The sequence below is a fragment of the Talpa occidentalis genome, unplaced genomic scaffold, assembly GCF_014898055.3.
Source record: "Talpa occidentalis isolate TD23 unplaced genomic scaffold, MPIMG_talOcc4v2.1 talOcc4.3, whole genome shotgun sequence".
Taxonomy (NCBI): domain Eukaryota; kingdom Metazoa; phylum Chordata; class Mammalia; order Eulipotyphla; family Talpidae; genus Talpa; species Talpa occidentalis.
This window is the reverse complement of record NW_023603184.1, coordinates 115312304-115325903: the sequence shown is the minus strand read 5'-3', so window position 1 is coordinate 115325903 and position 13600 is coordinate 115312304. Positions and strand designations below refer to the sequence as shown.

General features: G+C 36.8%; 2 protein-coding genes across 2 annotated transcripts in view; one reads left to right on the top strand and one right to left on the bottom strand.

Moving 5' to 3' along the window:
- PMS1 (PMS1 homolog 1, mismatch repair system component) overlaps positions 1–1308 on the bottom strand; it is a 91264-nt gene extending 89956 nt beyond the window's left edge. The window contains exon 1 of the mRNA XM_037523698.2: positions 979–1308. The gene's annotated coding sequence lies outside the window, so the exon portion shown is untranslated. The remainder of the gene's footprint in view (positions 1–978) is intronic.
- OSGEPL1 (O-sialoglycoprotein endopeptidase like 1) lies at positions 1158–10408 on the top strand. The gene is made up of 8 exons (XM_037523700.2): positions 1158–1501; positions 2614–2854; positions 4829–5216; positions 6200–6404; positions 6480–6628; positions 7413–7543; positions 7661–7732; positions 9684–10408. The coding sequence occupies exons 2-8, from the start codon at positions 2634–2636 to the stop codon at positions 9760–9762; spliced, it is 1245 nt and encodes a 414-aa protein (XP_037379597.1). The 5' UTR covers positions 1158–1501; positions 2614–2633; the 3' UTR covers positions 9763–10408.
- Positions 10409–13600: the final 3192 nt, after the last annotated feature.

Below are 13600 nucleotides of genomic sequence, written 5' to 3'. Positions count from 1 at the left end.
CCTCCATTGCATTTCTCTTAATACATTGGTATAATGACTTTTACATAGCAGTTCCTTAGCAATTTGAGTGTGTGACAAATTTCAAGACTCTAAAGAAGCAGAAGTTGAAACCCATTAATCACAAGGTCTTACCAGACCTTAGATGCATCTGTGGCAAGCAATTTGCCTTTCCCAAGCAACTTCCCTCTCAATGCTCAGCCCTCTCTCAATTTCCATAATGCTGTATTGTAATGGCCTATTTTTAAGACTTAGCTTGAGGACTGGAAAGGGACTTCACCTTTTACTCCAAACAGTTTTTAGCACAAAGGAAAGAACTCAGTAAGTATATGCTAACTAAAAATAAAATTCTATTTGGAGAGGCATAACTAGAGAATGAGTATTGTGAAAATTATTCTAGATATAATTTTCCTCTACAGTTTGCAAATGGAAAATCAGGCAATAACAGAAACAAAATGAGCATATTTACATTAAGTTGGAACATCCAATCAACGTTTAGTTACAATATGCCACATTTTGTTGAGAACGCCCATGAATGGCATCCTAACCCTATCAGGAGCTCTTTTAAAGCCAAACGGGGAAGAAAGCTTTTGGGGGTAAATCTATTCAAACAAATGGTAACAAGTTCACATATCAATAAAAGTTGGAGGGGCTGGACAGGAGAGGGGGGAGACTAAAGGAAGTGCAAGGAATACTTACAATAATGAAGTTTGCCTACATAGGAAGCAAAGCATATACTGCATTACGAAAATAGCGTATTATCTCTTAAGGTATGAAGACTATTTACAACTGCCTTTTTAAAACACACACACACACACAGAACACTCAGTCCCACCCCTTTCACTCCAAATGAAAAAGAGGAGTAAAAATTTAGATTGACCGGAAGCGGTTAGGTTATCTCGCAACAAAGTTCAAGACCTTGGGGGCGTTCTTAGTTTCCACCCTATGTTTCTGAAAACATTAGGTATCTCTGGTCCTAACCTTTAGATTTGGAGATAATTCCTCGGAATGACAATCTATCCCGTCCTTTTCTTAGTACTGTCCAAAGTCCAGCCAAAGGCAACCAATAAAATCCTTTGCTACAGCGTGCTGTTTAGAACGCTGTGTAGTGAGACGTACTCAGTCACTAGCCGCGCCATCTTGTAGAGGGCTCGTTAATCACAAATCTGGGAGAACTGAACAGGCCCACACACAGCATCTCCGGCCAAGGCAGTCTTAGCCTTTACATTTACTATGTGATTCATCTCCAGGGTAGTAACAGCGGACGCAAGGCACCTCGACGACGGCGCCGTGTTGATGACATCACTTCCGAGCGCCAGTCCCGTCCTTTCTGGTCTTTGTTTATTGTGTTTTTTTCTGCGTTCAGAGCGACGCCTGGTAGGGCAGTAACAGCAGACGTTGCCTACGGGAGGGTGGCACCGTACTGATGACGTCACTTCCGAGCGCCAGTTTCACACTTTCTTGTGCCCGAGAAAGGGCGGTCGACTGTCTTTGCAAGGGAAAGGTGAGGCTTACTGGCAATTTTCGTTCACTAGGACGGAGGGTGAAATTGCTCACCCCTGTTCCCATCGCCGTTTTTGCGCGTCTGGGAGAGCGGTTGCAATTTCCTCTCCGCGCCTTAGGAGGACAGACCAGTGCTGGCGCTGGGTTCACTTGAGAGCTTCTTGATTCGACAGAGAAGTGCTTCGCGCAAGCCGTTGTACCCTGTATTTAGTGGCTCCAAATGCAATTCCTTGGGGGTGTGTCTTTCCGAGCTGCGCTTTGCCAACAGATCCCTCGTCTTTAATCTCTGGATACCCGCAGCCCGGGTAGAATAATAGAACGTCAGATATGTATTCGCGTCTTTCCCTATTTAGTCCATTAGTGTGGTAGGGGAAAAGGACCTACTTAAACATCTAGGTCGTTCTAGAGAACAAGGGACATGAAATTATATACTTGGCAATGTGAAAATACTAGGGTGTTTTGTGATGGACTGTTGTTGTCTTGGGGCAAAGGGTTTGGGAAGATCTATGTTTTGGTCAACCTGTGACAAAAATGGATTTCATTCAAAAGATTGTAATTAATGGATAAAATAGATAATAGGTTGTAGTCTTTTTAGGCGCGGCATGATAAAATGAGCTTTATGACAACTGAACTAGAGGACTAAATCTTGTCTTTTTGAACGCTTGTTTTTGAAACAAATGATTAAATTTTATTTTGAAAGATGATTCCAGTAAATAATCTATTCCATTTTGCTTTTATTAATTTTTAAAAGCCACGTGTTGTCTAATGTTTATTTAATGTCTCATAAACTACAGACCACTATTCATACAACTACTGCACTGTAGATGTTTGTAAAGAATAATGAATATGTAAGAACAAAGTGAAAATAAAGTACTAGTAAAGTAGTTTCTATCTATTTACTTGTTTACCTTCCCTTACAGGGTATTATTTTTTTCATTCATACTGTTATTTCTGTTATCAGGTTGCTATCGCCTTTAAAAAAATTGAGCTTTTACAGACTTAATCTTACTATAATCTTATGAAACCAATAAAAAATAAACCAAGCTTAATTGAATGCATCTGTGGCTAATATCAATTCCAAATGACACATTCGTTTCTATAATTCTTTTTTAGGAATTATCTGTTGAGTCAATATGCTAATATTGAATACGACAGCAGGACTTTTTTCCAAACCCTCAAAAAGAAAAATTTATGAATTTTTAAGAAGTTTTAATTTTCATCCTGGAAAACAATTTCTTCATAGACTAGTATTGGGAATTGAAACCAGTTGTGATGATACAGCAGCTGCTGTGGTGGATGAAACTGGAAATGTATTGGGAGAAGCAATACATTCCCAAACAGAAGTTCACTTAAAGTAAGTAGACATTATGTTAGTAGTTTATACTTTTTTTGGAAAAAGCAAAGTGATATAATTCCTTTATATTTGTTATGTGTAAAAATTAAATTTTAGGGACTGATTTCTTTTATGCAAAATCTTCTAACATTAAACCCGTCAGCCTGACTTTTAAGGTGCTCCACAGTAGGGTCCCAACCTTAGCCAATCCTGTTGCCAAAAAGAAACCATGCTCATATTTTTCCATGTTTTTCCTTCAGTAATGCCTTTTCTCTTTCTCCACCTGTATGTTTCATGGTCTCAGCTGAAGTCCTAGGAGTACGTAGCCCTCCTCTCTCTAGCTTGAAATTATGTATGTTCATATACATAACTTGTGTTGGTACCTAAATAAGTGATAAACTGTCGTATTAAAGCATACAATGGTGTAACATTTATTAACTCAGATGTTTGTAGAGGACCTCCAGACAGGTTACATAAATAAGTGGGCTGGATATAAGGTGGAAAATATCTGGATGAGGTCACTACTCAGCTCCAAACTAAGTAAGATAGCGGCAGATAATTAAGCCATGTGTTACTGGGTATCAGAATTTTCAAAAAATTGGAAATCCAAATATTTACTGTAATATCTCCAGAATTTTTAAATTGGCAGCTAACTCAAAATACATTAAAATATTCCAAAGATCAAATATTCCTTCCAGCCCTCAGTTTACTTCTGAACAGTGAAAAAGCCTGGTATTTTGGAATCAAAACTATATTTGAATCACAAATTAGGCAGTTAGTATTAGCTCTGACTTTAGCCAAGTTTCTTATCTTCTCTGATACAGTTTCACATTGGTAAAATGGGAAGGATAACATGCCTTATAGGATGATGGGGAATATTAGAAATAAAATGTCAAGAAACCAAATACACATCTGATGGTAACATACTATGTGAAAGGGACTGTGGTAGGTGTTAATAAGGCTTGATGAAATACTCAAATGTATGTTCTTGTTTTTAAGAAACTTAATCTAATCACTGAGACGTGATTTAGAGACCTATAAGGAAAGTAAACAGTGCAAGGCAGCATAAAGTGAATATCAAATAAGTGGTGCAAACAGTAACTATTACCACACCTCAGTTCTGAAGTCCTTTCTGTTTTCCTGCCGAGCAATATCAAATGTTTAAAGATTTTGGTGGGAAGAGGGAATAGAAGTGAATTTTGCAGACCCTATATTTTATTGTTCTGCTTATACAGCATATCGGTCATATGCTGACGAATTTGCTGCTTATTCTTTACTTGACATTTGGAATGGTCATTCACTGCTTGTCTTATGTAGACCAAAAATCAAAATTACCAACTTTGAGCACTTTATTTCAGGAATGTATGCTGTCCACTGTCTTGCCACAACCTCAAGAGCAGTGTGTTTAAAAACTAAACTCATCTTCCATAAAACTATCTTCATATTTCTGTAGTTCTTTTCTCCTAGTCATTCCAAATAAGTATCTGAATCATCTTGGATATCTTGTTCTCGCTTCCCTTTATGTCCAATTAGTTACTACAGTTTTCAAGACTCTGTCCCTTTCTTTGCATTCCCATGATTAATTACACAGTTTATGTTGTAATCCCATTGCACAAATACTTTCACAGGAACCTCTTTTTAAAAATCTTCCTATCAACAGAGAAATTAATTATCCTAAAATCCAATTTTATCCTCTCTTTTCTTTAACACTGCTTTCGTAGAATTCTTCTCAAGATTATTTGGTGATTTCATTCATCCTCAAACAAATCCATAGGAGTTTATTGTGCACAGTTTTGAAAACTCAAGCCACTACACCCTTAATCACTGCATTCTGTTCTTTTAGTGTGTTACAGCATAAGGTATACATATTTGAAAATAATTTACTTATTAACACTTTTAGCTATATAGTGATTATTTTGAAAATGTGACTTTAGTCATAAGAGTTTTTTCCCTCAGTTTTTACAATCTTAACATAAAAAGCTCTCTTTCTTTCAGAACAGGTGGGATTGTTCCTCCAGTAGCTCAACAGCTTCACAGAGAAAATATTCAACGAATAGTGCAAGAAGCTCTCTCTGCCAGTAAAGTCTGTCCAAGTGAACTCTCAGCAATTGCAACTACCATAAAACCAGGACTTGCTTTAAGCTTGGGAGTGGGGTTATCATTTAGCTTACAGCTGGTAAACCAGTTGAAAAAGCCCTTCATTCCCATTCATCACATGGAGGCTCATGCCCTTACTATTAGGTTGACCAATAAAGTAGAATTTCCCTTTTTAGTTCTTTTGATTTCTGGAGGTCATTGTCTATTGGCATTAGTTAGAGGAGTTTCAGATTTTCTGCTTCTTGGAAAGTCTTTGGACATAGCACCAGGTGACATGCTTGACAAGGTAATTATTTAAGAATTAATCTCTACATTCTAATTAAGGTATCTGTTTCATAGTAAGAAAAAGAACATAATTTTTTTTTAAAAGATTTATTTATTTATTTATATAAGCACTGGGTACAGTCAGAAGCGTGGGAGGGTGAGAGAATTCACCAGAGCCAGAGCAGGGAGCAGAGCAGGCAGAAGGACAGAAGTACACTGCTGAGGGGAGCAGCAAGTGGCAGGAGAGGTCTGCACGCCATGGGGGACCCTCCTCCTGTGGCCGGGGAGCAGCCAGGGATCTAACCGGCACCGCAGAGGCTGCGGGCAGCTTCGCAACCCAGCGCTCAACCACTGCACCACCGGGGAGGCCCAGATCATAATAGTTTTAAAAAAGATTCCATTTTACTCGTTCCAAAAAAGTAAGAGGTTTACATCAGGTTATAAAAGCTCAGATAATTTGTAGATGCAGTTATGTGTTAGGTCAACTTAATATATGTAAGCGTACTTTGTAAAGTGTAAAGAACTGTAAAATGTGAAATAGAAGATATATAAAGATTAACATAAGGACCTAAAAGTCAAACAATGCTATGATTAAACCTCACAATTGCTGACTGTACTGACAAGGGGATTGTTTTCTGTTTTAGAATCTTATAGGTCTTATTGCCATGTATAAAACATTGCTGTTACAATCTGAAATGGTTAGAATAGTTCTTGTCCAAGTTCATCATTAGGCAGTCATTGTTAACTTCAAACCTATACTATTTCTCCAGTAGAAGAGTAAAAGTAGATAGCAAGGCAGTGATTAGTCACTATTGACCAGGTTGTCCGAATAAGCAATGTTGTCTGTATTTAGTGACTACTGGGTATAGTCCACATTTGTAAAAAGTATAGCATGGTTTAGTCATTCAGGTTTTTTTTCAATCTTATTTTGGTAAAATTTCTTTTGTATCTTGATTTCAAATTGCAATTTTATGATTCATTAAAAAATCTGTTGTTTTTAAATAGGTAGCAAGAAGACTTTCTTTAATAAAACATCCAGAGTGCTCCACCATGAGTGGTGGGAAGGCCATAGAACATTTGGCTAAACAAGGAAATAAACTGCATTTTGATCTCAGACCTCCTATGCAACGTGCTAAAAACTGTGATTTCTCTTTTACTGGACTTCAACATGTTATTGATAAGATAATAACACAAAAGGAAAAAGAGGAAGGTATATTTCTAATTAGTAAAGTTGACAAGTAAGTAATTTTGGAGTTTGCCTAATAATACCTGGTCACTTCTACAGGTATTGAGAAGGGACATATACTGTCTTCAGCTGCAGACATTGCTGCTGCAGTTCAGCACACAACAGCATGTCACATTGCCAAAAGAACACATCGTGCTGTTCTGTTTTGCAAGCAGAGAGGCTTGTTATCTCAGAGTAATGCAGTACTGGTAAGTTTTGTCATCTCATCTTAGAGTAGTGGTTAACACTTTATGGTATGTTACTTTTGAGTGCCTAACTGAGTATAGAGTAAAAATATTTTTATGCTGTATGCTAGCCCTGACAATATGAGATTATGCAGAATAAAAACTTAACAGCTTTTTCATGTACAGGTATGGCAACTTTATGGGACATCAGTACAGCCTATGCAGCAAAGAAGTCCTAAGGCTATATCTTCTCACTGAATTTAAAAGTGGGCTTACAACAAGAAATGAAATACAGTCACTTCTATCAATTTTTAGAAAATAGGCTGATTTCCTTCAAATGTATCTTCCTTTTATGAAATCCTTTTAAATATACTTCCTTGAAAAATTTCCTGTTTATCAGTATCTTAAACTTGATTCTTTTCAAAATTATAAAGTAAGAAAATAATTAAACCATGGTAGACCACAAGGTGGAATGTTACGTGAATATTAAATGTGATAGTTTTAAGAATTACATAGTAAAATAAAAAAAAAATAAGTGAAAATTGCAGGGTCTGAAATATTGTAATTAGAGAAAGGTTCAAAGATGATGTACAAAAATGGCAGTAGTGATTGTATGCTTATACTTTGGAATTGTTCATTTTTTTTCTTCTCCAAATTTTTATGATATATACATATAATTTTCCCATTACCCACCTATCAAAATATAATATTTTATTATTATATAATGCTAATATTATCCCCAGGTTCAGCTAACAGCTTAGCTTAGATTCATATATAATATTAATTTTGGTCTTCCCAATGTTTTCAGGTTGTATCAGGAGGTGTTGCAAGTAACTTATATATTCGAAAAGCTCTGGAAATTATAACAGATGCAACACAGTGCACTTTATTGTGTCCTCCTCCCAGACTGTGCACAGACAATGGCATTATGATTGCATGGTAAGCCACAGATTATATGTGCTTTACTCATAACTGTTAATATTAATTACCATTTCATCATAATAAATCTTCCTTTATGGTCAGCTATTTATTTTATTTTAATGGTTGTTTTTTAAGGAATGGTGTCGAAAGATTGCGTGCTGGCTTGGGCATTTTACATGACACAGAGGGCATTCGCTATGAACCAAAGTATGTGGTACCATTTATTTCTCTTTATGCAGGATGCATTATAAAATTCAAACTTGGATTTTGCTTTTATGTATGAGGTTTTCATTGACTTTCTAGTGACACTTGGAAAAAATTACACTAATTCCATTCCTGTGGCCCTCCCTGGTGGCTCAAAGGGTTAAGCACCACACTATGGGACAATCCATAGCCTCTGCAGTGTGAGTTCAATCCCCAGGGGGCCAGGGAGCAACCCACATGGCACAGCAGACATCTCCTGACTTGCCTGCTGCTCCCCTCAGCAGTGTATTTCAGTCAGTCTGCCTATTCTGTTCCCCACTCTGTCTCTGGTGAATCCTCTCACCCCCCGCATCTCTGGCCTGTACCCCAGCTCTTATGTGCATAATAAATAAGTCTTTAAAAGAAAATTCCATTCCTGAATTTAGAAGGTAGGTACAATATAAAAAATATTTTTCCTACAGTATCAAATTATAAACGTTGGACAAATTTTAGGTTAGAAACAGACAATGGGTAAGCATGAAAAGTTCTCTCTTTTGGGACCAAGTGGTCCAAGTCTGTGACCTGGACTTTTGTGATGTCAACATCATCTGTGCAAGCAGCATTCAGGTGTGAGTCTAGATTATGAGACAGCTGAGAAATAGTCCACAGACAGCTGAGAAATAGTCAAAAGATAGCTGTTTTCTTCTAGCCTTATTTCCTCTCTTAAATTGTATTCTCAGGATTAACACAGTTTTTCAATTTGCTGTCAAGTTTTGATCTAAGTAAATTCTGCAATATTAAAAACAGTAAAGGACATGTTTTATAATCTAACATAATTCTGTTTTGTAAATTGTTACATCTGATGTTTTAAAACATCTGAGCTTCATAATCCATAACTGTATAGTACATGAGTTGCAGTCTATTAAGACTAATCCTAAATTAACTGAGTTTAGTAAGTAGTGGCATAAGGAATCCCTATGTTGATGCCTAGTCTTGGGTATAATATACTGATCCCAGTGGTGCTTTCTTATGGCAGTGTTGAGGCTGGAGATAAGGTTGTTTTTAGGTTGTGGTCCAGTTGAAGCCTTTCTGTGGGCGATACTCTTTAAAAAGAAAAATAGGCAGAAATCCTATACTAAAATTAGTGAGAAAGAACAGAGAAAAAAGGTAGAATCTAAGATTTCTGTCAGCAGTGGCAAAGTAAGGTAGAAAACAAGCAAGCTGGGGGCCTCCCTGGTGGCGCAGCGGTTAAGCGCTGGGTTGCGAAGCTGCCCACAGCCTTTGCAGCGCTGGCTCGATCCCTGGCCACCGGCGAGGGTCCCACATGGCGCGCAGACCTCTCCTGCCACCCGCTGCTCCCCTCAGCAGTGTACCTTGTTAGTCTGCCTGCCCTACTCCCCACTCTGGCTCTGGTGAATTCTCTCACCCTCCTGTGCTTCTGACTGTACCCAGTGTTTGTATAAATAAATAAATCTTTAAAAAAAGAAAACAAGCAAGCTGACTTTTGAGATCTCAGAATAGCCAATGGAAACTTGGAAAATTTCTAAAGTATGAGTGGGTACAGGTTTGACTAAGTTAGTGGAAAAATGTCTTTACCTTTTTAACTTTGTGGAGAATTATAAGGCATCTTTTGTTATTTTTCTATTACATTAAAATTTTTTAATTTTAAATTTACAATATTTTAGAATAATAGAACTATTTCTTTAAAAGTCATCTCCATCCCCAAACTCATGGAATTGTATACATTAACTATGTACAGCTTTTTATGAGTCAATTACACCTCAAAATGGTTTTAAAAATCTCCAAGTTTAGATCTCTTTATGAAACTCCATGCTTTACCCAATATTTTGGTTTGCGGTCCCACTATGTATGTATTAAATATATAGTTTGTCACAATTCTTAGCAAATAGTCTGCAGAATTAGTGACAAATTATGAGCAAATATTTGAATAACATGATTCATCTGGCTGTTTCAGATGTCCTCTTGGAGTAGATATATCAAAAGAAGTTGGAGAAGCTGCAATAAAAGTACCACGATTAAAAATGAAGATTTGATTTTTGTTTTTCAAAAAATCCCTAAAGGTAGTATTTCAACATTGGTTGTTTTTTTATTTTTGTATAATCAGATTGTAGAATTATATTATTCATGAAGACTTTCTTTTCTTGTATTTGATGTCTACCTGCTCTTCTGAGAGATTGTAATACCAGGATAGTCTTATAACACCGTATAAAATCTATACTGTGTTTATTATCAAAACCTGTACTATGTTTATTATCAAAAGCCAAAATAAAATATTTTGTGGAGAAAGAATGCACTTTTGTTGGCTGGTGGAAAGGAAAATCTTGCAAGATTGTGCTAAGTTCTCGCCTCATGTTGTACAGGATCAGGATAGCAGAAGCTATTTTTTTGGTTCCTTGTGAAATATAAGCTTATCTTTTCTGGTAAGAGCAATTTTTGAAATGTAGCAAGGTCAGAGTTATGTCAAATCAGAATTCTAAGTCAAGAAAAAAATTGACTTGCTCTAACAGCATGTATGTTATCCATTTGAGATTTTAAGAAACATGACATGCAAGTAATCCCTCCAGTGTGTATTATACTTTTTAGCTGGCCACATGCACGTCACATCCTTTATTCTAGAAATCGTATTTAATAGGTAAAAATAAATGAGATGAAAGGGCTTTGTTGGAGGATGGTTTCCTCCAAAAATTTAGATAGAATCTAAATCTTTGTATAATAACAGCTTATCACTTTTTTCCTGCCTAGATTAAAGTAACTAAATTTGCTGTCTTTGGGTCACCAGATAATGCTACTGACTGCTGAATATCCTTTGAGAGATATTTACCAGTAGAGATTTTAGACCAAATTGTTACCATTCTATTCAGTGACTTACTTTATTGTGAAACTAGGAGGTAAGGATAAAAGTCTGGAATAAAGAGATTTCTTATTTTCATCCTCCCCTTTTGGAAAAATTCATGAGTAATTATTTTTTTAGAATTGTGATCATAGAGTATTGCTTTATGAGCACTCATTTTAGAAACAGAAAACATAACTCTTATGAGGGAACAGTATTTATGAAACTTTGCATTCTTTGATAAGTTGAGGAATAGATATGACAGAATTGTTTACAAATATTGTTTTTGTTTGTAATTTTTTAATTTTTACTCAAATATGTATATTTATTATTTGCTTATAAATATCATTGAAAGAAACTATTAGTTTGTGAACTGACATTTTAGATTTGGATTTGCATTCTATATCTTGTGAATCTGAATACACAGAGAAGTGTAATTATTTCCTATGACTGATAACCAGAGTGTATATAAACTATAGAAGAAAATTGACCAATATTTATTCCCACTATCAATCATTATAAAAAAAGGATATCTATAATCTGAGTTTTAAAATTCCAAATATCAGAACTGCTCTAGATACTATGAGCACACATGTCAGAATTGAATTCATGATATAAAGAAAGAAAACTACAGATAAAGAAAATGAGCAAATTCTGGAAGCATTACATATAATTTGCCATAAGGATAGAATAGGAGGGCCTCCCTGGTGGTGCAAGGGTGTTAAGCACAGCACTGTGAGGCTGTCTGAGGCTTCTGCAGCATGAGTTTGTTCGATCCCTGGCTACCACATGGCACAGCGGACCTCTCCTTTGTCGCCCGCTGCTCCCCTTAGCAGGGTATTTTAGTCCATCTGCCTGTTTTGTTCCCCACTCTGTCTCTGGTGAGTCCTCTCACCCCCTACACCTCTGGCCTGTACCCCAGTTCTTGTAAGCACAAAAAAAAAAAAAAAAAAAAAAAAGGATAGGAAAGGAAGGAAGGAGAAAAAGAAGGAAGGCCAGCATATGGGCCTAAGTTAGCTCACAGGTCCCTAAGAGATAGGCAAATTGCTGAAACTCTCTATGTCTTGGCCATTTCTCATCTTATATATAACTTTCTAAAATAAAAAGAAAATGAAGGTTAATGAAAATTATCTTATATTTGGGTTATACTTTCAGGAAATTCTGTTTTAGGAGTGGTAAGATGATCTGGCTAGGCCAAGATACTCTGGAAATGTCTCTGCTATTGAATGCAAAGAATCCCTGATCCTCAACCCTGAAAAAACTCTAAATAGTGTTTCACCCACCTAACGCCAGTTTCAGGGCTCAAAGTTTGCTTTCTCAAGCCTTTTTTTATTTTAACATCCACAAAGGCTTAATATTACCATTGGTTTGATATGAATTTTTATCCTTAATGGTAGATAAATGACACAGTTTCTTATCATTTTATTATCATTTATTATCGCTGTCATTTCTTATTTTATTCCTTCTAGTTAAAACATACCATGTCCCACCTCAACTCCTATATTTTAGTCCATCTCATAGAAAGTTGTGACTCAGAGCAATTATAATAATATAGAATTTAATCTGAAGATTTAAGAATTCTCTTATTGTACAGTGGTTCAGAGCACAGACTTTGGACTCTAGTATATATCAATAGAAAGCCTTAAGTACATGTGGTCAATCATTACCATCATTGTTATGTTAAGACCATGTTGGGGGTAACAGTTGTTCAGTAGAGCCCAGGTGGACTTTATGGCGATACCTGGCAAAGATGGAGTGGGGGTTAAGGAACACAGTGCAAACCAGTTGCAAGCTTTTACTTCAAATCTAGCTGCTGCTGTAAAATAGGAGAAGCAGACATACAGCAAAACTTGTACCATTGAAAACAGTACTCTTTGAGCAAAGACTTGTATTTCTAAGCTACAAAGAGTATCACTCGAGCGTCAAACCACGTGTACGCTATAAATAATGTAAAAGTACTCATTTCAGATTTTAGAAACTTCATGCATTTGTATTATTTCTCTTTAATATCTTGAGTTAATTAAAGGTATTAAAGAGAGTGTTAAAATGTGGGCCATGTTGGCTCCTCTGAGTCAGGCTGTTTTAACATAGCTTACCTATTTTATTATTATTATTTTTCCTTTTGTGTAGAAGAACTGGAGTATAGGCCAGAGGTGCAGGGGAGGTGGGAGGATTCACCAGAGACAGAGTGGGGAGCAAAGCAGGCAGATTTACTGAAATACACTGCTGAGGGGAGCAGCGGGCAAGACAGGAGAGGTCTGCTGAGCCATGTAGGTTAGCTCCCTGGCCAGGATCGAACTCAGGCTGCCGCAGTGGGCTATCACAATGATAGTGCTGAGACTTAACCCCTAGGCCACCTGGGAGGACCCCCTTTGGTATATTTTAATAAGGTTAGGTGCAGACATTCTATTCTATTACAGGAAATAGGAAATTATACATATATTTTACAGGAAATTATACATATATTTTGAAAACATAGCCCTGTTACTAGTAGACATAGTAAGGAAAAACTATCAGATAAAGTCTGGAGATAGGTAGAGGACAGAGTCTGAATAGGAGAGAACCTCAGTCGTTAGCCATGGGCATCATTGGTGACTTTGATAACACAATTTTGGGAGAATATTTGGGGTGCAAAGTAGAATGGAGGGGAAAGGGTTAGAGGCAGGGGCTTTTTAAGTATTAATATCAGAATTTCCATGCAAAAAGATTACTCAGCTATGTTATGTGTATTATACCACAATTAAAAATTAAAAACGGGCCTCCCTGGTGGTGCAAGGGGTTAAGCACAGCACTATGAAGCTATCCGCAGCCTATGCAGCACAAGTTTGATCCCCCGGCTGGCCAAGGAGATACCCTCATGGCTCAGCAGACCTTTCCTGTCTTGCCCGCTGCTTCCCTCAGCAGTGTTTTCAGTCAATCTATCTGTTCTGCTCCCCGCTCTGTCTATGGTGAATCCTCTCACTCTCCACACCTCTGGCCTGTACCACAGTTCTTGTATATATAAATAAATAAATCTTCAAAAAAAAATTTAATTCCTCAGG

What these genes read in the sequence shown, in the direction of transcription:
- OSGEPL1 (XM_037523700.2), top strand. Translation starts at nt 2,634, where the DNA reads ATGCTAATATTGAATACGACAGCAGGACTTTTTTCCAAACCCTCAAAA. An exon ending in CTCAGAGTAATGCAGTACTG is followed by an intron (nt 6,629 to 7,412) that starts GTAAGTTTTGTC and finishes CAATGTTTTCAG; the next exon opens with GTTGTATCAGGAGGTGTTGC. An exon ending in AATGGCATTATGATTGCATG is followed by an intron (nt 7,544 to 7,660) that starts GTAAGCCACAGA and finishes TTGTTTTTTAAG; the next exon opens with GAATGGTGTCGAAAGATTGC.